This window comes from Molothrus aeneus, chromosome 2 (genome assembly GCF_037042795.1).
Source record: "Molothrus aeneus isolate 106 chromosome 2, BPBGC_Maene_1.0, whole genome shotgun sequence".
NCBI lineage: Eukaryota > Metazoa > Chordata > Aves > Passeriformes > Icteridae > Molothrus > Molothrus aeneus.
In genome coordinates this window covers 22024661-22052153 of record NC_089647.1, presented here as the reverse complement: position 1 = coordinate 22052153, position 27493 = coordinate 22024661, and the positions used below count along the sequence as shown (strand labels likewise).

Genomic DNA, 27493 nt, shown 5'->3' with positions numbered 1-27493 from the left:
AAAATAATAGATGTAGAATTGTAGGCTAATTAATTCAATTTAAATTACAGGAAAAATTCTGGAATTAGTAATGAAAAACCTTTTTGTAAGAAACTGGAATGTAATGGGATGAGTAACAACCAATATTAGCTTCATAGTCTGGTTTTGAATAACACATCTAATTTCCTTTTAAAAGAAGCAGACAGACCTCTCAGGCCATTGAGGAGAAGCAGATGTCAGTATCTTGACTCGAGTGGGTTCTTTGACACTGTCTTGCATGAAATTCTTATAAGCCTGGGAGGAATGTGTGGTCTATCTACTGCAGAGCAGACACAGCACTGGTACTCAGGAGGCTGTGAGCAGGACTTCCCTCTCCATGGATAGGAACCTGTTGAACAGAGGTGTACAGGTCTCTGTCTCCAACTGCAGTCTCTTGGTGACTTGGACTGTGGACTAGAAGATGATTGAATTTGCAGAATGCCCAAAGCTGGAAGGATTTGCAGGGACATCAAACATGGGATTACAATTTTTTGAAAAAGCGAACAACAGCCTGACAAATTCAAGAAATGACCAGGGAAAAAAAATGAAAGGATGTAGTAGGAATCCATGTGAGGGTCCGAACTGAGGAATAACTGACTGCACAAATATGGACATGGAACTACTGGAGCTAAGATTTAGGGTCATGGTTAGGTTTAGGATTTAATGCAGATTAAAACCTGAAGTGTTTGTCATCAGTGCAGTACTCTTGGAAAAAGAAAAGCAAAAAAAGAAAAAAAAAGTGGGCTAAATAAATACAATCCAGACAAAACCAAGAAGAATCATCAGAGTCTAGAGAATGTGATCTGGGAGGAAGATCTGAAAGTCTTGGTAAAGATTAACCTTAAGAAAAAAACTGTAATAAGAACAGTAAGTCTTGTAAGTTCATGAAAGATTGCAACAAGGGGAGAAAGACCAGTCACGTCTACCTGCCCAAAACAGAGACATTCAGAAATAATAACAGGCTTAAACTCAAGCAAGAAAATTTGAATTTGATGTCACAAGAAAGTTAGGGCAAATAGATGGAGGCAATGCATAAAGTGTCCAGGCATGAAGCCTCCCTAAGGGGAGAGCTTCAAGAACATCAGGTAGCTGTCAGGAATGATAACAATGTCCTGCGTTGGGGGTTTGGAGAGGGACCAGAGATTTGGGTTTAGGCTGAATCTCTCCTGGGGGAGCTGAGGGGGAGGGGTGGGAAGGGCCCACGCCATGTGGAAGGCCTTGTTAGGAGTATTCACTAGGACAGGAAGGGAGGAATACTAGGATGTTTCTCCTTCCTCCTTCTTCAGTCTGCCCCCCAAATCTTCATTTTCCCTCTGCACAAGGCCTGTTTCCACTTACTCCCCTTGCAGTCCATCATCTGCAGCAGGTGTCACTGAGATTTCTCTACTTCTCCAGCTGCTGCTGAATGCTTGAGGATCAGGAGGCACCCATCCAGACCAACCTTGTCCTGGGAAAGTGAAGAATGCAAGGCTAGATGGCAGAGCACTGAGAGCTGTGGAGGTAGGACTTGCTGCTGCCAGTGCCACTGGAGAGATTGGGTGAGGAAGCAGCTGTTGCTGCTGTAGAAGGACCTGCCTGCAGCCAGCATTGCCCATGGTGACAGGAATGGAGGGATAGGCTTGCAGGAGCTGAGACACCTTTGTGGCCTGTGTCACCACCAGTGCCTGTCTCCTCTGGACTAAGCAAAGAGAATGGTGGCAGGTCTGGCACCTGAGCACTGCTCATGCTACCTGTGCCTTAGGGCATGTCACGCATCCCAGCGTGAGAGGCTTTCCCCCAGTAACCAAGACAGCAGATGTTAAAGCCAACCTGTACCTCTAGCCTGATCTCAGCCAGGTTCCTACCATGGGTACAGGGCAGCAGTATCAACAGAGGATGATGCTCTTGGACCTTTGAATTGTGTTTCTGTTATTTGGGATCAAAATTTAATTGTTCCTCATTGACATGAAGGCATAGACTCAGATTTTCAGCTGGTAAGTCCCAGCTGAATCACTTGGAACTGCAGGTTTATGCTATACACTAGGCCCTACAGCACACTCTTAAAAACCCCAACTCCAACAGTGAATAGAAAGCTATTGTCTTAAATATTCAGCTTTAACGATGACTCTGATGATGAATAGAAAACTTGGAATAAGATTTTCAGCTCGTGTAAACTGGCTGATTTACATTTTATTGAAAGTAACAGTGCCAGCATATCAACAAAGCAACCTGGTCCAATGAGCTCACAAAATCCAATCTAAATTATTTACTTTCAAAGAAAGATTTGTTGTAAGTGTTTTCCTGGCCTTCTAAGTTTAACAGATTATTTGTTCAATGGCAGTTTTATGTGCATTGATAATTTTTGCTAATAATAATTTTACATTGCACTAGCAAATCATCAGAAATGCACTTGATAGTACATTAGCCTTCTCTTTCCTTGTGTATTTTTACTGGCAAAACCCATCTCTGAGTATTTATTTTCATTCATCTCAACATTGGTGATATACACAGAAGGACCAGGAGCTGCCCTAAAAGCTGCTATGTGCAGCATACTATATTACTATGAGTCAAGTCCTCTCCTAATGTCAATCAGCATTAAAAACAGAGGGAGGCACAATGTTATCACAGATGTAGGAGCCTCATCAAATATTTTGTCCCACACTCCTGCCTTCCAGGCCATATCCAGAGCACATGGCCCAGCCCCTCCTGCTTCACCCTTAGCACCAGCTTGGCTCACTTTGCTACCATGTGGTTCATGAGCTTTGATTCCTGTTGGGTCCCCATCCCCTCGGCAAGGATGCTCTTCCTGTGTGCCAGGAAAAACAAGTACCTTCAGCCAAACCCCAGTGCAGCCAGGGAGAAGTAACAAATGCTTTCTGGTGGCAGAAGCAGTCCCATTGTCAGAAATCAGAAGAATCATTTCCTGGTTACAGTAGCCTTCAGATCCATGTATCCAACTCCAACCCCCAAATAAAACAATGGGAGTGATATATTGGCTATTCTGTTTTGGTGACTGAGCACTCGAGAGCAGGAATGCAGCTCCCAGAGGCGCAACACAAGGACTTGGAAGAGGTTGGCTGTATTTTCTTCCACTTAAAACTGGGAGAGGTGAATAGCTGGTAAAAGTGGGGAAGAGATTGATGGCTTTGGAAACTGCACGGCTATGTGGGACAGCTTTGGTACAGAGAGTCAGCTTCAAGCCTGACCTTGCCCTCCCTGACCTGTCAGTAACCTCAACCCTGACCTTGGAAGCACCATCCCTCTTCCCTGGGGAAGAAAAGTTTGGGGAATAGTGGGAAAATGTTAGTGGTGATCAGGTCAAGATTATTTTATTTTCCAGGAGAAGACAGCCTGTGAGGCATGCAGAAACTTGATGTCCTGCTTATGCTTTGGTATTCAAGGTGCAGGAACCTAGTGGTGCTCACACAGCATTAGCTCTAAACGTGGTCTATCTTATTACACTTCTCCATGGAATGTCTTCCTGTCTGTTCTGCTGAATCCCCATCTTCATTGCATTTTAGATGCCATCACAGCAGTCAGACCACATCCCTGATGGAATTTATTGAGTCTCTCCTTCTTCAAAAGTCATCAAGATTCAAACCAGGCTCTTTCCAGACCCAAATATTTCAGCAGCATGAGCCCCAAACCCATCTTGTAGCTCTCTGCTTCCCCCTACAAGATCACCTCCTTCCCTTGGAGCTGCCTCCCCGCTGCTTTCCCTTTCTCACAACCAGCAATCCTTCACCATGGTGTGTCTATAAAACACTCAGTGCACGCGGCAGCTGAGGGGGAGGGACCGAGGGGCTGGTGGAAGCCACTCAGATTTCACATTTATTTAACAGCCGTGGCTGTGCTTGTTTGATTTATCTTCACACATACGTTTGACAGATATGGTCTCATAAAAACTCCACAGAGTAAAAACAGTAGAAAGGCCTGCAGCCATACTGCGTCAGCATTCCGTCTGGCTACAGCTCCAGAGCTAAGCACAGATCAAGCTCACTGCAGCTGGCAGCACCCCTCACCTGGAAAACTTCTGAGTTTGCAATGCCTGAAATGCATAGTGCTTAAGTGGAGCTGGTCCTGAGTTTTCCAGGTGTCTGGGCAAAAAATAAAAAAGGTGATGATTTTCTCTTACCTTGAAAAATCATGCTGCATTTCACATTAATTGCTTTGTTCAAATCAGTTTACATTTAAGTGGCTAATCTCATCCTTTCCCCAAATCTGGTGTGATACAGCAGCATTCAGAATATCTTTAGAAAGCTGTAATTTTGATAGCACTTCCAAACACACCTCTCCCAAATTGCAGCAGTTGAGGAGTAAGCTTGCTTCACCCTTTCCTTGCAAGGGCCTTATAAGCTTGCTCCGTCTGTATTACTCCCAACATTCACTTAAAAACATGAGGTCTTATTAATGAGTCAGATTATGCTGTTGTGGTTCTGACAATTTTCACTGGAGTGGAATTGTAAAATCTGTGCACAAAGCAGCTACTATATAGTTTGGGATATAGGCTCCACAAAAGCACAACCCACTTCAACATATGCATATTTCACAGTGTTTTTTTTAGAAAGGGAGCATACCTGAAGCTCTCATTCCCAGCATCAAGAGAGGCAAAGTGAAATAGCTGTAAATAAAGTCCCTGGGGTGCTAACGTTGCTCAAAGGTAGGACTCCAGCTGCATTCAGGTGGCATTTTATTACACGTATAAATAACAGCCCCGCCACGTCTGGGAGCTGGCAGCCCAGTCTGGAAGAAGGAGCTCAGAGCTGAGAGTGAAAGGCCCTGTGTTCCAACCTGCTGCTGTGGTGGCCACTCTGTTTTTTTATATGTTACTCATACATATGAAATAAAGTTCTTAATGCTTGTCATGCAGAGATAAGACAGATCTTGCTCTATTAACAAAAGCAAATGTGAAGGCACCTGTATCGGGCCCACAATTATCTTGGCTGGTTAAAACCACTGGATAAGATTAGTGGGAGAAATTGTGAGTGCTTCTCTCTGAGCAAATATTTGTGGTTCCCTCTCTCATCAGGGATGATTTTTCTCAGCTATAGAAATGTCACCTTTTCTGGTTTAGGTAAATAATTAGGGAGTATGCAACAAAGGTTTGGAAACCTCGTGTTTTCCTGACTATGGATAAGCTATTTTGGTTTGTGGCTATCTCCTATACTGCTGATCCTCTTGGTGACATACTCACCCAGTTTTAATGGTCACGCTGAGCAGGGTCACACCCCCCCACACTCCATACATGCAGTTCAGTGCCTGATGGAGAGTTATTTTTCAAAGGAGAGGACTTTCAGGCAGTGGTTCCCTCTCTCTTTTGGGACAATTTTTCCCAGCTATGGAAATGCCATCTTTTCTGTTTTTAGCAAAAAACGAAATTGCAGACATGCTGCCTTCAGGACACACTTGCCACCTTTCCTGTTTTCCAACAGTACTAGTTCAAGGACCAGATATTGCTCATCATGGCCTGACATGTTCTCTCCCTCTTACTCTGTTGCTAGCAGATGAAAAATGTACTTCACCTTCATTAGTAACTTCAGGGGACCCAGCCCCAGGGCCAACTTCAGACTTCTTTCTTGAGTTTGAACCATTTGAAAGAGATCACTTGTGGACAATGTGTTAATTATAATCCCTGTTGTTGTACACATTGTTACACTTGGGCAGTGTCTGGGCTTGGACACTCAAACCTTATCATAGAACCATAGAATTGTTAAGGTTCTCTAAGATCATCGAGTCCAACCATTAACCCAGCACCATCAGCTTCATCACTAAACCATGACTTCAAGTGCCACATCCACAGGGCTTTTGAACACTTCCAAGGATAGTGACTCTGCCCCTTCCCTGGGCAGCCCATTCCAGGGCTAGACAACCCTTTCAGTGAAGAAATTTTTTCCTCATATCAATCTAAACCTCTCCGTGATTTCCTCTTGTCCTGTTACTTGCTACCTGGGAGAGGAGACTGACCTCCACCTGGCTACAGACTCCTTTCTGGTAGTTGTAAAAAGTGATAAGATCTTCTCTGAGCCTTCTTTTCTCTAGGCTAAATATCCCCAGGTTGCTCAGCTGCTCCTCATAAGAATTGCACTCCAGACCCTTGTGACAAACCGACAGCAAAGGCCCATGGTCTGACATGATTCCTTTCAGAAACAGGCCAGCTTTGGCCAGAGGCAGGGCAAGACAAACTGCCTCAGAAAGCTGCAGGCAACATGGAAATGCAGGTCCCTGGATCACACAAAATGAAATACCCACATATGAGACTTGGCTATCTCAAGGGGGACCATATCTGCTGCATATAGATGCAGAAAACGAGGGCACCCTCACGCTGATGGCATAGCCACCAATATGCAGCATTTCTACCCCTTCTTTTTTATCGTGTGCAGCTACAGAGCCACAAGGAAGGTACTGACAAGCAGTCAAGGAATTCAGCTGCTGGTTTGCTATAGAGGACTTGGGAGCTGGAGGGCGAAAGTGATGCATGGAAATTAAGTTAATTTTAAACCGCAGGCAAGAGAAGAGACCTGCTAGCAGTTACTTAAGAGAAGCTGCTGACTGTTTAAATACCATTAAGAAGATTAATGTCAGCCCACAGAACCACTGAAAAATTAGGGCTGAAAGGGACCTTGAAAGGTCAGACCAGTCCATTCCACTAACCCAAGCAGGATCACCTAAACCTTGGACATCCCTGACAGATGTTGCTTAACTTGATCTTAAAGCTCTCCACTCCCTAGGCAGTCTATTCTTTATTATCCCTGTCACTAGAAAGTTTTTCCTAACATCTAAATTGAGCCTTTCCTGCTGTGACTTAAGCCTTCTTTTTTCTTTTTTTTTTCTCTCCCCTTCTCCATCACAGACAAGGAGCAATGATTATGCCTTTTTATGTGCTTAAAGACTTAGTTTCTCTCCTCCTTTGGGTTAGAGAATTTTGGTTCTTTCAGGCTTCCCTGGTAGGTAATGGTTTCTCCATTTCCGCTTACTCCCTGCTCTCTGCTGGGCTGGATACAATTATTCCACATCGCCCCTTAACTTATTTTCCATCACCTCAATACCATGACATAGCTGACTTACATTCAGCTTTTGATCCTTTTCCTAAAGAATTGCTGCTTAACCCATCACTCCCTCCTCTGTACTCTGTGAGTTCATATTGTTGCTCAAGTGTACAACCTTCCACTTCTCCTTATTCAACTGTCTTCTGTTTCTTCCAGACCATTTCCGCAATTTGCCCACACAGTTCTAAACTCTAATCCTGCTCAACACTACCTCTACAGTTTTATTTCATGTGTAAAATGGAAGCCTTTATGTTTATCCTTTATAACAAAACAGAACCAAAAAATTAAGCCAAACTGAACCAGATGTAGGGTGAAACCCCTCTCAAAGCCAGCTTTAACCTGGACAAGAAAGTGCTGGCAGCAGTGCCCTGGGTGAGGTTATTCAAGCAGGTTTGTACCAAGTGACCTCAGCCACTCCTCATAAGGCTTCCCCTCCAGATGTTCCACCATCCTCCTTTAGAAATGTTCAAGGCCAGACTGGATAGGGCTTGGAGCAACCTGATCTAGTAGAAGGTGTCCCTGTCCATGGCAGAGGGTTGGAATGAGATGTTCTTTAAGGTCCCTTCCAACCCAAGCTATTCTGTGATTCTACTGGAGCGTGTTTCCCCAGCTGGCTTCAAACAGCAAACACCAAACTACTCTGACAGCCACACAAAGTTACTGCAGTCAGGCCTCTCCCACCTCTCCCCTCCACCTAAAACCTCCTTTTTGTGTTGCTGTATCTCTGTCCCAGCTGTCTTTGACCCACACACCCTCACCTTCCCCACTGCTGTCACCCAGGCCCTGTGTGCCAGCACGACCTTCTCCGGCTTGGGGAAGTGCCACGGGAAGGACAAAATTAAATAAAAATAAATGAGGACAGTAAAATCGGTGTTATTTTAGAGGTAAATCCCTGTTATTTTTGAGGTAAATTTCTGTTATCTTTGAGGTAGCCCTATTTTGCCGCCCCGGCCCCGGGCGGCGCGGCCCGCGGCTGCCCCCTAGCGGACAGGAGGTGTCCCTGCTCAGCCGGGATGAAGACGGGAGGTGTCCCGGCTCAGCATGGGACCAGATGTCACCCGGGTACGGGGACAGAGGTTTTACTGCCACTATCCCGCGGCCACTGCAACAGCTATGGTTGAGAGGAATGATGGGAACAGGGGTTATTCCATCAGCATGCTAGATCAGGAAAGGTCAGGCTGCCCCTTAGCAGAAACTCCCCCACCCACCTTTGCCTGTCTGTTCTGCAAGTGAGGGCATTTAATCACCCCTGTCACGGTCACAAAGTAGGGAGAGGCAGTGAACCAAGCCCATGTGACCCCACAACAGATGTGCAAGAGACGGAACCAAGAACTACCTTTGCTCCACAGGTGAACTCAAGTTTACCTCAATGCCATATGGACACCTTCTCTCCCTGCTGCTGCATCCAGGCTCTGAGCAGCATTTTGGCCTTCCACATTACTCAAAGCAGGCTGATCTCAGCTCATTTCTGGTCTCTCTAAACTATGCCACTCAGCAAGTGCCTCTGAGCGCCTCATGCCCCTGGCCCCACACTGTGCCCATCATGCCAGCAAGCACACCTGTGGCTTGGCTGCCATTCCCTGCAGCCTTCAGGGAGCCCACCTACCTGATAAGGATGTGCATCCCAGCAGCACCAGTGATTGACACATACAGGAGGGGACCTGGGCAGGCAGGCTGCACCCCTCCTAATTGAATGAAGGAAGAGGAACACTTGAACTTGCTCCAAAAGGAAGCTCAAGCTCCAGCTTCCCCACATTCATTTACTTGCAGAGCTTGCCTAAACCTGCAAGGAGGCATCAGCTTACAGACAGGCAGTTGGAAGGAAGCAGAGTCAGGCCAGTGCAAGTCAGCTGGAGGTATTGACCCTTCTGGCAGTTTGGATGCAGACTTTGGGCTCAGCTTAAACACGTCTTTCTTCCCTTCTCCTCTATCTAGAACTGGCCCTTCCCAGCCATTATTTTCTTCAGCATGACTCATTCCAGCTACAAGTCCATTCAACACTGACTATCCAAGCCCTGCAAAACTCACCAAGGCAAACTACATCAGGCCCTTCCATACATGCAATTCCTGGGGATAAATAAATCTACTATGCAATCTCTCATGTTTTGTTTTAAACATACACAAAAATCTATGGAATATTGCAATAGTCCAGTTTATTCCAGGGCAAAGGCTTAAGGCCAAGACAATGAGCAAGAATCTCTCAAGAACAACTCTCTGCCCTTCAGGTGATGACAGCATTGAAAGGTATTTCTGTGAGATGCACAGAAAGGTCTGGTGCCAAAGCACGATAATGCACAGAAAAAAAAATCAAAACAAGCTTCCTAATGCAAGTGGACAGAGCAGCTATCACTGTAATTTTACATGCGCCAAAGCTATGAGCTTTAAGTGCTATGAGTAGTAAGGAAGGAGTGTATGCAAAATGCAGGATGAAGTGATCATATTAACTGAGACCTCCACTTTACAAGCCTCTCACATATGGGGGTTTTTGGTAAAAGTTTCCCTGTGCTCAGTACATTGGATGAAGTCTGCTCAGCAATGAATGCAAAAAGTGCCACAGAACAATGACAGCTGCAGGTGCAAAGAAAGAAATGCTAGAAGCATGATAATGCTTCAACATTTATTTTCCCCAAGACACAGAAAGAATTACAACATTTCTAAAACCCACAAAGCTTTAGAATACTTTACAATACAGAAATGCCGTGCTTCCTGCTTAGACTAATCAGTAGGGAGGTCTTTCATTCAGTCCTTTATGTCAGTAGGTGCATAAAGCTGTTTCATTTATTTCAGGTGCGTAAGGAGTGACAGGAGAAATGTATTGTAGAATCACTCCAGTTTGGTTCAAGCCCAGGAAAATCTTCTGAGAGGGATGCTGTGCTGTTGACTAGAAGTCACATTCAAGAGGTATTGCTCACACCACGTACAGATGTCTGCAGTCAGCCAGTTTGCCATGGTCCATGTGTAACAGCACAGGGGCTGTGCCAGGCCACGAGGCTCCAAAACAACAGGTACACTGGAGGGGCAGAGAAAAACAAAAGCAGGAAAGCTGACCCAGGTTTCTGTTAGAAGGCATGGTGCTCTTCCGTCCTTCTCCCAGGCTGCTAAGTGATTTAGCCAAATCCATAGGTTCAGAAGAGCCATCAGCACCACTTAGAAAAGCTAAAAAGCACCAGAACAGCTGACAGCTTCTCTCTATGGACAGTGTATCAGCCAAAGGGCTAATGGATATCTGTGTCTGGTCCAAGGTTATGGCTGCATCCTTATGCAGCAGGATTTATTTTTGCCATCCTGCAGTATGACAGTCATGCGGTCTTAGGCCTCTTCTGCAGCACTTGCATTACAACACAGACCAAACCACTGCCTGCCCCATGCAGTTAACTTCAGTAATGAATACTCCTGATTTTTGGCATCTGAAGTATCAGCCTTAGAACCAGAAACAATTGTGTCTGTATTAAAGAATGGTTTCACAAGAAGAAAAAGAAGGTACCAGTTTGCCCAATAGAAGATTTAACTGCTTTGGAAAGAAGAAAACATAAATGTTCTCAGTCCTGTATATTGCAGTTATATGCATGTTGTCTTTATCATCCAGAACTGCCAAGAACTCTTTTTGGAATAATTAATTTTCAGGGGACAAAAAGGAAAGGGTCTGTATATACATGGAGGGACTGAGAAACCATTTGTGGCATCACTGTTCAGTCAGTTACACCTGAGTCACAATTAGAGTATTTCATGTCTAGGTAGAAAGGGGCTACTTCTGGGTTGGAGTGACATACCTTCAGCTGTGGGGGATAGAACATGATGGGGTCTGGAAATTCTCATACCATGAAGCTATTGCAAGGAACCTTTTATGTGTGGGCATAAAACACTTATAGACACTTCTAAATCCATGTAACAAACCTGATAGTTAAAACAGAAAATGCATTTCAGAGCACCTACACTTCCTAACTTTGGGTCATCTAAAATAAACAACACTTCCAGAGAACTGTGGACTAGTTAGACCAGTGGCTAAAACCAGCCATTCAACAGAGCATTCTGCTGACCAGCCCAATATTACATACTGCTGTCTGCATGTTTGTAGTTTTGCATAAGTAAATGGTGACATCTTTCAAGGTAAAAATAGAACAACCCTGTCCCAGCTTACCCAAAATACTGCTGCTGCTCTATTTCATGTAGCAACTTGGAGCTCTTCTGTTCCTGAGTAGCTGGATCCTGCTCTCCAGACAGTCTCAAAAATTTTAGGAATTGAAGTGGGAGATGTACACATGTTCTGAAGGGCATGGACATCTAGAATCACAACACAAGTCACCTGAGTTCTCAGGGAAACACATCCTCCTTCTTATCAGGACAATTTGCATGCCATGCAATTGATTTATTGGAGCACTTAAAAGGTAGACATTAATGCAGTGAACTTTCTGACTCATGTATAAACAGAGCCCAGTGTAATCCAAACCACTTTACACAGGATGAAAGAAAGAAGAACTAGAGTTGTTTTAGCTGAATATGATAACAGATATCTGTGTCACCCTGCTTACTTTTACATGTCATACTATTCCCTCTTCTATTTTCTTAGAAACAAGCTGGAAGGTAGATTTGAGATATCAGTGGGATGAAGGAAAGCTTCTTATGACTAGGTGAGGAAGAGGGAAAGCAGAAAATGTAAAAATCCCATACACTGTTGTAAAGACTAGACTTGCCTTAATGCAGCAGTCACAGCAGACAACCCTGAAAGACAAAAATCTCCAGCACTATCATTTGAGTACAGCTCAGCAGCTACCAATATTGCAGCTACAAAGTAGCTAATTCCAAAGTAATTCTGAATCTATTATTGTGGCAGAACCAATCGATGGCAAAGTGAAGCAGCTGAGAACTCCACTATTCAGTTTGCCAGCTTTCCTATTTCTGGTAGTTTAAATCATTTGAAATGTATCAACATTCATAGCTTCAAGGCTTTATCTGCAAATGCTCATTACACTTCACCCAGCACTACCACCAGACAGTTGCTCAATTTCCAGGGGTTGTTTACTTGCTGCTTATAATCAATTCAGTGCTTCACAACTGCTTCAAATAGATTTAAATGAGCCTTAATGAGCCTGAAGTTCCTCTATCACTCTCCCATGAACAGAAAGCCTCTGACAAATAAGTGGATACAAGTAGGCTCAACTCCTTTCCCAGTCACAAGGTCTGGAGTTCTCTTTTTCAGTCCTTAATAGAAGATTCTGGTGTAGACCCTGTCTCAGAACCTCTTCAAGCCCTGGGCTGAAGTTAGAGCAAACCTTTAGACCAAAACACAGAAGGTGATCTCAGAGAAACTAATTTCATACTGGCACAGGAAATTTGGCTATTGCTGAGTTAACACTAAGAGTTAAAACTGAGATACTACTTCAGAGACAAGATTTTCCACATCCTCCCCAGCTGTAGACACTTTAGCCTGGCTTGTGCAGTAAAGCAAAGCTGAAGGGCTTAGCAACCTGGTCCTATCCAGTAGTACAGCCAGTGAATACTGAGAATTCTCAGCACTGTTCTTTCACTTTTTTCTCCCTCCTCATTCAGTCCTTTTGTACCAGCTCACCTGCTGCAGAGGTAACATTGGTAAGGCCACTTAAGAAACATCTGCTTATGGCAGCTGAAACAGATCTGTGGAAAAGAAAGTTATTTGGGAATGCAAATGAGAAACATCTTTGTACCAACACTATCCACCGCCTGCCAAAAAGCAAGCATGTAAAAAAACCTTCTAAAGGCTTTAGATTCAGATACAATAACAGAGGTCGAGTAAGGGATAGCAAAGACACAGGAATTAAAAGGTAAAAAAATTCTCACTTGTAGGCCAGTGTTTTTATAATGCAGAGGTTTGGGGCAGCTGCCAGACAACTGGAGTTTAAAAAAAGGCTCTTGAGCAAACAATAGCTGTATTGTGCAAGAGTATAACAGTAGCTAGTTAAGAGAGAAGGAAGAAGAGAGACATTCTTTGAGGTAGACTGCAGCAATCCCAAAGAGATTAAATCAGGGCAAATTTGAATTCAATCCTGAAGCAAAAAATGAGTCATAAGGAAGCTGATGAGTCACTTGACCTTTATAAAAAAGAGCACATTCATACACAGCTGGCAGTCAGAAGTGATATTATCTTGAGAAGTAGAACTTGAGAAAGCTAAAAAAACAGCAGTGGGTAAGAAAGCCATTTTAGAATAATCATAGAGCAGGCAAGTTAAAGCAGGGTCAGTAAGGTGAGAAGAAAACAAGGATTCAGTCTCAGGAGCATCAGATAGCTTGTGGAAGTAGCATGGCTCTGCTAGTAGAACCTTTGACTCTGTCCATACTGCTAAATAAATGAGGGCAAAAAAGTGACCCAAAAGCCAAGAAACACAGACTTCCTCACATCTGTGCTGCAAAGGGCCTGTACTCAGGACATCTGCTCTGGAGGAGTGGTTGCCACACTCCCTCTAAAGGAGACTCAGGGATAAGGCAGAAGTTGATAAATGTGAACAACCAACAGTACTGAGCTCTACAGCTCCTTCCCTGTCCCCCCCATTTCCCCCACCTTCATGTCCACTTGGCAAGGTGGTTTGAGTCAGCACAACTCTGGTGTAGGAGCCTGAGTCAAGTGCCTTTGTTTCACTGTTTAGGAATACCAAATTGCAGTTACTTACTTTGGGATTTCAGAGCTGATCAACAGTCATGGCAGTCAGCTCTCCTTGCATGGAAATCAGACAAGAAGCAACAAGCAAAGGCCGGGCTAGGCTACTTTCTAGGCAATTTACCCAGCTTAAGCTAGATTAGAAGCCATCACTGCAGAAATACTAAAAAATTTTTCCAGCCCAAGGCCAAACTCAGATCAGCTGTTACGAACAGGATAAGCTGAGGCAGAGGGTGCCTCTGCAGTTCAGCACAGAGGGCCATGAAACCAGCCAGCTTTTGAAAAGGCAAGGGCAGCACCAAGAGAAGGAGGAGAAACATACCTTTGCTCTTAGCAAGACACTATCACTACCTCCTTGGAAGAGGCCTTGCCCTTCGAGCACCATCATTGCATATCTGGTTCCAATCAGCTCAGCAATGGTTGGTGATGGCCACTTGGTAGGAAAGGGACAGTCCTATTGAACGACAGAAGTTAAACATCAGATGAAGCTGAAGAAAGCAGCTATTTGGGGAGTTCATCTCAAAACTGAGTCCCAAAGGATCAAGAGCATTTTTGTCCAAAACCCTGTTTTCTTTGTAATAGGCAGTATTAGGTGACTCTGACAGTACCAGCAGAGAAACTACTACAGGCAGGTTGCTACAGTTTTCAAGCAGATTCCAGAACACATGCCACCCTGGCCTCTCCTGGATACAAAATTGCTTTCCACAGAACAACACTCTCTTGCCCTTCTCTTTCCCAAGACCTATTGGCCCCATACAAATGGAAGCTGTAGGCTCGTGGTCAGCCAGGAGACAGCTGTGCTTTAATCCCCAACACACCTGCATCCCTCACCACACTGCTAAACAAAGAGGCATCAGAGAGGTCAGTTAGAGACTTGCCAAGGTGGGGCAAGGAGGGATGCAGAAGGAAAGAAAGAGACAAGGGCACAACACACCTTGTCAGGGCAGAACAGGGTGAGGCCGTAATTCAGAGGGTTGCATGGGAGCACATAGACTCCAGTATTTCTTCCACAACCATTATTCAGAGCCTGATAACTTCAGTTCTACATATATTATACATTTAAAAGTCACTAATGCTGTGCTATCCACATTTTGTTAACTACTTATTGCCCCTTACTGCAGCTTAAAAGATACTTGTGAGCATATCAGAATCTAGAGAAAAGTAATGGACATGAAGAAACCAGGATAGTTCCATTCTCAATTACAGTTTGCTTGAGGAAGCCTTGGTGGACACTTTCAAGTAATGTCATGGTACTTCCCTCTTCTTGTATGAGAAACAACGTTATTTCACGTCATTAAAAGGGGGAAGCCACCACAAGAACACTACAGCATCCAGTCTTCTCTTGAGTGGTCTCCAAGGAGAGAAGAGCATACCAACTTCAGATGGGTATACCATGTGTTCTAAGACAAAAACCACAGAGCATGCTTACTGCTTTCATGAGGATCAAGGTGCAAGTCATTACCAGATATATCAGACCAGGGTTGCTTGCTGACATGTTGGACTTACAAGCTCCTTGCTTTGAAGGCCTCTCTCTAAAGATTTGGACCTTCCTCTGGAAGGAGGCAGCTGCCATTGGCTAGTGCTCAGGAAACACTTAGGCTTAATGTCTCCTGGCAGGGGTGCACTCATGGGAGGAGTGCAATTTGCAGCAAGACCTGGGTAGGAAGAGAAAGTTTTAGGGTGCAGAAAACCCACTATCAGTTTCTAAGTATTCACCCTGAGGGCTGGACACTCAAAAGCAGAACACTGCCTTCTGAAGGTAGCAAGGCTTACATCTCCCCCTCCAACCCATCTGCTCAGATCACATAAAAAGCAGAGGTTACAGTAATTATGCTTGTCAGTAGTAACTGATGAGGCTTCATTAGCACCATTTAGTTTAATAAAATGAAGTGCTGCACTTTCTACTTGAATATTCAAACCACTCATTTAGTTTTTACTGCAAATTCCAAGTCAGGCCTTTGGGGACATGCAATCATTGTTTTGAAGCTGCAGGAGCTACACAAGCTTCAGACAACTGCAGAGAAATTATCTTCTAAGGGCACCTCCCCAGACTCTTTATTTAGTATTGGAACTTGTCCTGCAAAGTATCTTCAGGTGATTAATGAAGTATACATTGAGCCCAGCCAAAGGGTTTGGGAGCCCATCAGGCCACTGGCTGTACTCTGTCACCTGGTTTAGCTGTGCAGCCAGAAGTGCACTGACCTGTGCTGATACTCCTGGATACTCCTGATGGCCTGGTGGAGGAAAGGCAGGTGCTGGCAGGCAGCTTGGGAATGGTTTCCTGTAGACCAGAGGACAGGATGTTCATAATCTGCATGTAAGAGACACCAAGGCCACTTCATCAGAAGTACTGCTGCCTAACAAAACCCAGGATACCCATGACTGATCAGAAATATTCAATTCTGTCAGAAGTGGAGGAAAGTGAAAAATCAGTGGGATACATTTAGAAACTTTGTTTCTTCTCAGAATGTAAAGTTAATTCCCCTGCACTTCACAGCTAGGAAATTCCAACTAAGCTAGTGAAGTTTCCAATTCACCTGTTCTCTCTCTTGCCCAGCTCCAGTAGTGGATACTAGTACTAAAGTGGCATCTGTTCAGGAACCAACTTGGTATAATCATCCCCACACAACCCATGGAATATATCGGAATCATTTTCTTGGCTCCAGCTCACACACAGCAACATTGGAGAACAGTTCAAGAGACCGTGACTAATCCAACTCATTAATTCAACTCAAACTCAATGCTTTATCTCACCAGCATTGTTTCTACCTTGTCTAGAAAAGCAAAAAAAAACCCTCAAATTTTATTATATTAGTCTCTATATGAAAGTCCTTTTAGTTCAGCAGTACTATGTCAACCACAATGCTGAACATTCCTCCAAGTAGCTCAGACTGGGCAAGTAAAGCTAAGATTTTCTGCTTTTATAATTCCTATCTGTTTTCCTTAGTTGGGCAACTGCATTTCATGCAGAAATATTTACAGAAAACAGATTCCTGTTTGTATGCCAGAGCATCTATGCTAGACATGATATGTTAGGGCTTAAGTTCTGTTCCACAGAATTTCAGAATATGCTCAGACTGAATCCCAGAACCAAGCAGTCAAGCTTTTCATGACAGAGCCAGGAGTTAAAGAACCAAAAGACTTTGTATTATGGTTTACTGAAGAACAGTGCTCCCAAAATAACTCCACAGACAAACAAGTGGGAATTTACCCATCAAGTTCCTTCCTCAAAATACATCATTAAGTTTTCTTTCCATGAGCTCACATACCACATGAAATCAAAATACATCAGTACATCTAGCATCAAATGCCTCACTGTGAGGTAAGAGTAGGAATATTCTGGTCCACATTGGCCAGACTCCCATGCTATTATAATTTCTGCAGGATCTAGTTTTAAGAGACCAGAGCAGACTTCAGTTCTGTAGAATTCTGTAGAATATCCTGAGTTGGGACCCACAAGGATTACCAAAGTTCAACACCTGCCCCTGCACAGGACCACCCCAAAAGTCACACCATGTGCCTGAGAGCATTGTCCAAATGCCTCTTGAATTCTGTAGGCTTGGTGCTGTGACCACTTTGCTGGGAAGACAGTTCCAGTGCCCAACCACCCTGCAGGTGAAAAACCTTTTCCTAATAACTAACTTAAACCTCCCCTGACTCAGCTTCAGGCCATTCCCTTGGATGCTGTCACTGGTCAGAGAGACGAGATCAGTACCTATAGGCTGCAGTCATGCCACAAACAGAAGTGTTTGAGAATGAAATGAGCTTCTGTAGAGGAAAGGACTTCAGTGAACCCAGTAGTACCAAATTTGTTCACTTCTGAGACAAGATTTCCTACACCAGGATTTGTTCCTGCCCTTCCAGGCAGGCTATGTATATGCTTGCAGCTCTAATTCCTGAAGTAGGCATCTCTCTATAGTCCTTCCACTAAAGCCTTACCTGAGCTCCTGCTCCCAGCTGCTGCGTTTTAGTGTTGGCAATTTCAAACTCAGTACTGGCATCTTGGAGATTTAAGAAATTGTCACTTGGAGAGTTCGAGGCAGTATTTGATGCCACAAACATTTCTGCAGCGAGAGGGAGAACAAAAACCCATAGCCACAGACTAAATGAGATAGATCTGGGACAAGAAAATGACAAATTTGGAACACATTGGAATTTAAGCTTTAGCCAGGCTTTGTCCTGGTAGCTACATAATCTTTTATTCTTAGGTGATGGTCAAAGTCCTGTAATCTCACTTAGTGGACAGAGAAATGTGGACATCCATAAAAAAAAAAAGCAAGTTGAAATATCTTTTGAGTCTTAATAAGCCACAAACAGATTTTTTAGAAATAACTATTCTCGTGCCATACCACCTCTATCACACAACATTTGTATTTCTCACCACCTGTCACATTACAAATGCTATTGACAAGATAAGTGGGATTCAATTTCCAAGGCTATCTATTATTTTTAGCCAACGCTGACTTTGCTTGCTTGCTTGCTAGGTCACTCTATAGCAGGTACCTTTGTGCCTGCTCCTCTTTTCCTGTGCTTCTGCTGCTGCTGCCCAAGGCTTCGGTGGTTGTTTTACTTCTGCCATGAGCTGTTCATGCCACCTGGGCTCCTGTGGCACACACTGTTTCAGCTTCACCTTCAACATCTGCAGGCAAAGCATAGCACCACAAAGAGCCATTGGACAGAGCAAGGAGACCAGTGGTGACAGAACAACTGCATCAGCAATGGCCCCATTTTACAAGTGCTTTTCACCCAAGAGGGCACTGGGCCCTGAACACGAGACAGCCTTCAGCACTATGCATAGTGGAATACTTTAGTGACTCTCAATTTTGAAATCAAGAACTCCAGGAGCTCTTTCAAGACCAAAAAAATGTTGCAAATTAAAGAAGCAGTGGAGGAAGTAGGAAGATTGATCATCTTTCTTCTACAAAAAATGTCAGCTCTCGTTTTTCTAGTACCTTGTTTGGCAGGAGGGCCAATTCAAAAGTTAAGTATGGTTAAGATAATCCCCTCCCAAATACAAACCAGTAGCTGAAGTATTAGCTTTATATTGCTTCAAAATGTCGTGTTACCTCCAGAATTACCTTGTTTTGCTATGATCAGATGCAGCACCAGGTCACCTACCAGCTCTTGATGAGGCTTGAGAGAAGCTACATCAGCTTTGGGGGTCCTTGGGTGCTTTTGCTTGATGGTCACCTGAAAGAGCAGAAGTGATGCTTAAGAAATAGCTCTTTCTCTACTCCTTATACACTCTGCAATTCAGCGGCACGGTGAATGATACAAGTCAGGATTTGGGAACAGGGGAGATGGGGAAGGCACTAAAAACCAAAACAAGCCCAAAACAAACAAAAATCCCCCCAAAACAACAAAAAAACCACCTTAAAAAAACAAACAAAACCATAAACACGAAATAAATACAAAACAAACAAACAACCCCCCAAAACAAAACAAGGAGTTGGGAAGTGTGGAATAATGATGTTTCCTCATATGGGGTTTTGGTAGGGAAAGATTTGCCCACGGCAAACCAGAGGCAATCAGAAGTACTGCACAGCCCTTAGAGGCTTGCACAAAGAGCACAAAGCCTTCTACCCACAACTGCTCTGAGAAGCAGCTAGAAAACATTGCACTCAGATATTAATGTCAGGAGCGATCCCAACAAGCACCATGGTCATGTCATATTCATCAGTAAAAGCTCAGCTCCAGGGAGGAGAGCAATTGAACGGGTTAACAAGACTGTAACAGGAACTGTAGCAGCAGGCAGCTGTCTGCCTAAGCCAGAGTCCCAGAGACTGGCTTACAGCCCGACATAAACTAGGAACAATAGCAAGACAGAATTGCAGGGCAGATATTCATGTGAAGCATCAAGCCCTGTGCTTGCTACACAGGGGAGAACTAACAAAAAAGTCAGTTGCACATGCATGTCTTTAGCTGTCTTGTCCACTAATTCGTATTTTGAGGCTGTGCCATTTTCTTTCACTTGTGTGTACAACTTCAGAACACGTGGGAGTGCAGGTAGAACAACACTACAGCTCCCCACAGTAGTTGTGCTTTCATTCATTTGCAAATTAGACCACTGTTTGCTAGAGAAGCTTTAAAATAGCTTTGCAGATGGGGAAATCCTCGTTTAAGAGCCTTCACAAAGACCTGAGCAGTAGCACTCTGCTTTCTTTCAGCATTTCTGACTACTACTCTTCAAACATATTTGTGCTTCTCGTGGACCAAAGAAAAACTTACTAAAAAGAAAAAAAGGGAAAGAAAAATAGAAGAAAATAAAGAAAATCAAGACCCAGATCATCCTGCCACCTTGAGTTACGGTTGTGTACTGCACAGTGCATTGATACATAGTACATTGCAAGGAATACAAGCTAGTTATGATGCACTCTCTCCTTACCAATACTATTTATTTACATATCCATCAAGATACCATTTGCAAACACATGACATAGCATTACCTGGAGGCTGGAGCCACAATCAAGGCAAGCAAGAGCTGGGATTTTATAGAGGTACATGGTTTAGCTGAAGCTTTTAAACCTGCTACACTCTAGCAGCACCCACAAAGAGGAAAAAAAGCTGATGTCTAGTGCAGTATGCAAAGATTTCACTTTTTGTAATACCGCTCTTTATTACAAGAAGAGTTGTGTCTCATCTTCTGCCAAGACGTCTGTTTGCAAAGCACGCCAATGCCACAAGGCCTTGTGCCAACGTTTTAGATCTGCTCATCATTCCCAGCTCAAGCTGCAGCAAGCAAAGTGTATCACAAGCCTTTAGAGACATCCCAGACGTTTTTGTATCTGGTCATCTTCACTAACCAAGTGGTGAAGGTGGAAGTCTCTGCTCCTCCCTGTGAGGGGCTCAACATTTTTTACCCTGACTAAATTCCTGCAGTAGCTGAGTGCACTGCCCAGAGGCCTCTGCCTTAGGCTGAGCAGAGAACTGTCTCAGAAGTGCATCTGCCCTTGCATACACAGCACAGCATCTGGGAAGGCAAAGCAACAAGTAAAAGACTCCAGGTGCAACTCAGCTAAAGGAGCCTGGAAAGACACAAGTGTCCAAGGTAGAAAGCACAAGGCAGCAAGAGTGTGCTCCATGAAACTGTTGTGTGCAGGGCAGAATAACTGCTGCAAGGAAGTGAGTGGTTGACCCTGGAGGGAGAAGAGGTTTACTGTTCCGATTCATGAAACTGGGGCTACTCCTGACTTAAAAAGTTACTGAAAATTAAGTACTTGGGTAGACAAACAGAGTGATCTAATGTTGAACTGCAGCTAAAAGGGAGCCCCAGACACTTCTGGACTTCGATGTACCTTTGGAGAAGAGGTCTCAACACATACTGCTCAGAAATGAAGTAGAGCGGATGTTTCCAAAGCAGACTCCAGTCACTCACCTTCCGCAGGGTGTACCTCTTGTGCTGAATGTCATCCAAAAGCAGCTCATAGGGAGAGCAAATACGTTCCTTTGGAGACATGCAGCGCCGTGGTCGCTCAGCGGCCTTGCGCAGCCTCACACCAGCCTGCAGCTCACAGATGACACTGGGCAACAGGGATGCCTTGGAGAAACCAGCAAGGGCCAAGTCAGTAGCTGGCTAGAACTCACAGAGCGGCATCCCCTCCCTCCATGTAACAGGGCACACTTAGCAGCTGAAGTCATTCAGAAATACAGATTGTGTCCTTTATATGCCCTTCTACTCACTTCCAGATCAGGGTGCAGTACAAAAGCAGAGAATTGCTTTTATTTGCAGAAGTTAATTTACAATAAGGAAACTCGTAGCTGGCTCACTAGGCTCATTCCCAAAATTTGTCATTAACTTTATGGATGTACTTCAGCAAAATACAGCTTTTGCTGCCAGGTAAATAAATAGACCCATTTTCTTTCTGCAAGTGCTCCAAGTGCCAGAGTGTTTTCATATTACTGGTTCCTAGGAAACACTGAGAATGAAATCCCAAATCTTACCATAAAATCTTCCAAATTTTCAGAAAACTAAGGGTTGAAGTGTACAGAAAAAAAAGAGGAAGACAAGTAGGCAAGGGATCTCATACTTAACAGCAGCATAGGTTAGCAGTCTCAGCCTAGAGACACAAGCTAAAAACTCTGACATCTGCTCATCCTGTTTCTGTACTACTATCTGAGGATGTTCAGGCATGCAGTATAACCCAACAAAAGCTAAAGACAGGAAAAAAAAGTAATCAGCTCAATAGCATGTTTAGACAACATTGTAATGGAAGTGCTAAATCAATAGCTTATCTGGATCCCAGTGGCAAATTGAGTAAGAACAAGCCATTGTATTATAAACAGTGAAAGGGAAGCAAAACATTTTAGAAAACTGCCTCAGAACAAAGTATCTGACTTAGACTTCTCTCTGTTTTCTACTTACAGCATGAAGCATCTTCTCTCTACTTATCCCTTCAGATATCTTGGTATAATTACAGAAGAGTCTTATGCAAGCTCTGACTGATGGCTGCCCTCAAGAAGACAGATATTTTTGTGGGATTGTTTTAGGCTGGATTTGGTAAACATACCTCAACTCCAGAAACCTAGAACTCTCAAAGTATGACCAAACACTTGCCATATCTCCTAGGCTACATTTAATACTGTGTGGGAGAACATACAAAAGTGTCTGGGCAAACTCATCAGTACTAGAGACTTTCAAAATAGCTTACCCCAAGACATTTGCACTTTATAGAGTTGTATTTCACAGGGTGACTGAACTTGACTGAGAGACATGACCTAAGAGAGACTTCTGTACTGTAATACTGCCACATTAGTTTGGGGACAAGAATTGCCTTCAGCTGACCATTTCAGAGCAACTTACACAACCTAAACATTTTTCAGATGTTCATGACGTTATTATCACTCATGTTTCTATTTCCCTACTGACTGGATCACTGCAATTACTCTATTTTTGCCATCTGTTGTATTGTCAAAAACCACCTAAACTTTCCACAACCTATGAAGTACAACATAAAATGCTACAACACTATAAACCCATTACCTTGAGTTCAAACAGGTGAGTGCTAAGACAGCTGTGTTTCTAACAGGTCTCACTGCTTAGATTTCAAGGTGAACATCAACTTGGGACACATAAGCTCTGCTGAAACTGTACAACACTGCACGCTGTCAGGCTGTGGTCTGCATTTCAGAAGATCTGTGTTATATCAGTCAGCATGAAAAAGTGTGGCTCATCGAGCACATTACCTGCTTAGCACCATTCAAGACACCAGCTCTAACCTGTGGGACCCCAGAGAAGCTGGCATCCTGGTTATTTAAAACTTAAGAGACTGTCAGAGCAATGCAATCAGCTGGTACTTAGGGACTTGGTAACTAGAGGCAGAGGATTCACAACAGACATCCAGCTTTTGGAATTCATGCCTCCTGAAGGAGCAGAGGCCAAATACACTGGCCTTCAGGCCACATGGCAAAGCCCATGTATTTATTCATGTATTCCCTGCAGAAAAGAGCTACAGCAGTTGATGAGTTTGTGGTTTGAGATAGCTTGCCAGTTTATTTTAATAGATCACAAAATTGAGAATATGCCCAAACACACATTTCACAAACATTTTCATACGAATAGTTTGAGCACGCTTCAAAGCAAGTGCTATTTAGACAAAGGGAGCGAATCCACAAGTCTCTCGGGGCTTGCTGTTTGTCTCCACAGACTCCAGACTACAGAGCATTTGTTTATGCTGGGCAGAGCTCCAGCCTGAAGAGCTATTTGTTTCTGATTGAGCCCCGACTGTGCAGGGCCTTGAAAAAAAGCACAGTAAGTTGCCTTCCCTGCCCCAAACACACAGTCCAACATCTATGGAAGCACAGAAGGCAAGGACGAGAAAAGCAGTGCACAGAAGGTAGGATGACATCTCCTCACCCTCTTTCACTCCTTTATTTGAGCTGCTGGAGCTGCACAACCACAAAGATGGACAGTGCTACTGGCCTTCAGTACCTGCCAGACCTGACCAACAGAGATGCCATATAAGAAGAGTGAACTAGTCCACCCCAGGACTATCAACAACAGAAGAGTTTTCTGGGAGTTTTCAGTCCAGCTATGAGAAAGGAGCAGATTGCTTTTGGCAGGTGTCAGTTCCTGCCAAGAGCTAGAATTTGGGGCTCATTTGTGGGAAGAAACAGCCTGCATAACTACTTGTGGGCATTTACTCTAAAGACTGCCTCCAATTTCATTTTTAGAAGTGGTTTAAGTTGTACCACAAAGACAATCTTTGGGTAAAATAAAAGCCCACATGAGGTTGACATATGAAATAGCTTAACTTCAAGTTCACACCCCAGCTTGTTTTGCAAACAAGTCTTTAACTACTCAGGCTCCTGAACAACCTAAGTAGTTCAATTTGTGTTCATGCTCTATCTTTCATAGAAGAATCAATGGAAAGCCTCAGAGAGCCAACGCTGACCAAAAAACCCCACTTCCCATCATGAAGAAAATAAATCTCTTACACCATGGGTTTTCTTCTTTTGAATGGGATTTTCCACCCAATCTTCCACATCCATTTTTCTCAGTCTCTGAGAAAGGCAAGCATATGAGGTCATCACTCTACACTCTTCAGTGATTTCCTGTCTAGTCAGCATAAATTACTAATGTTTATCTGAAAAGCCAAGAAGCTACAAACACTTAAACTTCCAAATGCTACAATAAATAAAAATGGTTCAGAGACAGCAGCTATTCACATTGTGAAAACAGAACTTCATCCAAGTGCTCCATTTCTAGTGCAATGAGAAGGTTACTTTAGGACTTGGTGAGTGTGTGAAGGTACAGGGAATAGCAGCTAATGGGTAATCCTAAACGTACTTCTTTGGAGGTCTGGATGATGGTCACAAGCTTCTGCAGTTCCATATAGTCAGTAAACAGATTCTTACAGGTCATTTCATAATGGCTGGGAACCTCAGAAAGTGTGGACAAGTGCTCCTCACAGGCCTGAAAGAAGTGCAGCTATTTAAAAAAGATCTTAAAAAAAAAAAGAACATGGTAGGATGGAATAAAGCAAGATTCTGTTTCCTCAGTCCATGTTTAAAAATCATCTTCTTCACTGCCGCTTTATATTTTTTTTTCTATTGCAGATACAGATGAACAAAGATAGTCAATCTTTTATGTACAATAATGGAAGTAGCTGTCTAATTTGTTTATCTTGTTTTCCATAAGGTGTGCTTCGAAACAAGCACCTGAAAGAGGAAGCCTCCACTACAAAGAACAACAACCTACAGTGGATGGAGTCACTTGCCCTGTTCTTTTTCCCTGTCCTGATCAGACAGGGGATGGAAGTTTCTCATACCTTTAAATTATGGCTGAGAGAAAAATATCTGTTTGAGTTGAGACATTCAGATCCCAGCCTTTGCAGAAGATGAATACTATGGAAAGGGAGTTTTTCAATATCCATTGTGTTCTAGGTATTGAATTTGGAGACTGTGTACAGAAGGACTTTGCAGATACAGCTGTGGGAGAGCCGTACTCAAGTCTTCCTTCTTAATTATTTTCCATGGGCACTTACAAACACCTTAAATAGTTTTGCCTTTTCCCTCTGATGGGAAGGCCAATGTTCCTCTCTGTCCTCCAACAGCCCACCCAGCTTTTTCCCAGAAACGGTCTTGCCTCTTGGCCAACAGCGCTGTTCCATCAACTCCTCTAAAGCTGCTATATTTACTAAGGGGGAAGAAGGAAACCTTGATAACATCCTGCAGGGTGACTGGTGGTTCTGTTGCCCTGTCATCCAGGTTCAACATGAGGCACAGCAGTTTCTCCAAAGGATCGCTCAGTTCTCGCTCCATTTGGCTGTCGATTCCCCAGTCCAGGGCTTCATAGATCACCCCTCCCAAGTACTCCAACAGCTGCAGACAGAGACCAAGGAAGCAATATAGTATGAAGCGCTGTGGAGAACATCACAGCTCTTATTTTTCAGCCATGTGTGCATACTCCTCTGCTCCTGAGGACTGAACACATCTCTCAGGATGAGAAATACCTCCATTTAAGCTGGTTTAAAGTTCTTAAATGGCCTTAACTGGCACCCCTAAGACATATGCCATTAGGACAACAAGACTGTGGCCTATTCCACAGTAGACAGCATCTGTGCACATTGTTTCCCAGTCCCACTGTCTTACTTGAGTTCAGTCCAAGCATTTTGTTTCCTTTTCCAGGTTGCAGGGAAGTCACTCTCACAGGCCACAGCAAATTCAAGCACCTTGATAGTTTCCCAAGACATCTGCATCTCCTGAGCAGGCCTTCTACTACAATAGGATTGTATCTGCACACACATTGAAGGTTAATACACAGACTTACCTTGTCCTCAGACTGCTGAATGCTGCCAAAATCTGAAAGGGAAAAACAAGGATCAGGGGAGAAAGACAGCTGTACAGGCATTGATAAACAGCTTTTAGAACCCTTTTCAAGAGAGGGGAACAGGACACATTGTTTGTAATAAGGTAACTAACTCCTCTGACAAAAGTCAGTCCTACCTGTATTTGAGGAGTCCCAGAAAACACCATGGGAGACTCATGTTATTGTGAGCATTAGCCCAAAGTAATAGATACTGCATTTTATTGTTTGCTAATTGATACCCAACCTCCAGGGGAGTCACAGGATCTTTACCTTTATTCTTTACTACCCACTCTAGTCCCTGAAGAGTTAGCCTAGCACTGACCTCTGCTGCAGGCCAATCCAACCCTACATAACACAGAGTTATTATCACTTGCTGGGCTACACATAGTGACCAAAAAAAAGGGAAAGTACCAATCATAAATCTGCTATGAGAGTTACCATAACAAAGGAACCATACACTGGAAGATGAACAGAGCAGTACATATAGCAAAGCCTCAGACTATTTATTTCAAATAACATAAGTGATAGAAGGCTTTCATCACAGCTATTCCCTAGAACCAAATGACTCAATAGAGCACTATTAGAGAATTTAGCAGGTCATGCATCTGTATTATCACTGATCCGCAGTCCTCTGAAATGAAGTACAGGCAGGAGAATAGCTTCATGACAACATACACAGAAAAGAGAGGGGGGAAAGCAAAACAAAAAAAGCAAAGGAAAAGAAATTTCCCTTGGCATCTGTAGGTATCTATGCTCTTACCAGACTTGTGGTAGACCTGGAAGGAAGCAGTACCATCAGCATGGATAAAGATGCTCTCAGAACCCTTTACAAACACAGAACGGAATGGTAGGCTGTGGGCCAACTGCTCTATTTTTCTGCAACACTGAAAGCAGATAGCCCAGGCTTGCTCCTCACTTAAAGGATGCTCAAAACACCTCAGAAGCTCAGCTACAGAGACCTTTGCAATCCTCTGCTCACACCCTGGAGGCTCCATTTTTCCTTTCACCTCTAACCTCCACTTTTAGCCTAGGGAGCTTAAAACTTCCTTTCCCAGGCTGGGCAAGCCTTCACAGCAGCTTTTTATTGGTTCTAGCTCTTGATTTGCTCTTATCTCTCTTCCCTACAGGTGCAACCATTAATGTCAACTTTTGCTCTGTCTTTTTAAAGGCACATGACTTTATCTGTACTTGTACAAGACTTCTTAAAAGAACAGAATAAATGTACAACAAAATGGAATCAAGAGAAGGTAAGTGTACAAAAATTGTGTTCAATTTAACGCCACTGTTTCTCACAAATATATTAATTGCACCAATGTTTGCAAGTAGAGAAGAGTACATTAAACTTCAGGCAAGGAGGGAAAGAGGCAGGAAATGTACTTGGGGGAGGAGAACTCTGAACACTACAAAAATCATTTTGATAGGAATCTATTCCAACAGCACTAATAAATTACAGAGCAATTAACTCCATGGGACACTGCGGTGGCCCCCTCCCATAGCAAACTGCAACAGTAGGGA

General features: G+C 43.6%; 1 protein-coding gene across 1 annotated transcript; it reads right to left on the bottom strand.

Moving 5' to 3' along the window:
* Positions 1-9646: 9646 nt before the first annotated feature.
* Positions 9647-26973, bottom strand: LOC136571583 (protein spire homolog 1-like). The gene is made up of 16 exons (XM_066572085.1): positions 26739-26973; positions 25940-25971; positions 25327-25491; positions 24458-24583; positions 24106-24171; positions 21047-21244; positions 18790-18861; positions 18175-18310; positions 17611-17735; positions 15874-15952; positions 15178-15326; positions 13994-14125; positions 12610-12674; positions 11735-11762; positions 11182-11324; positions 9647-10053 (listed from the first exon to the last, which is right to left on the bottom strand). The coding sequence occupies exons 1-16, from the start codon at positions 26971-26973 to the stop codon at positions 9882-9884; spliced, it is 1923 nt and encodes a 640-aa protein (XP_066428182.1). The 3' UTR covers positions 9647-9881.
* Between the last annotated feature and the right edge of the window lie 520 nt (positions 26974-27493).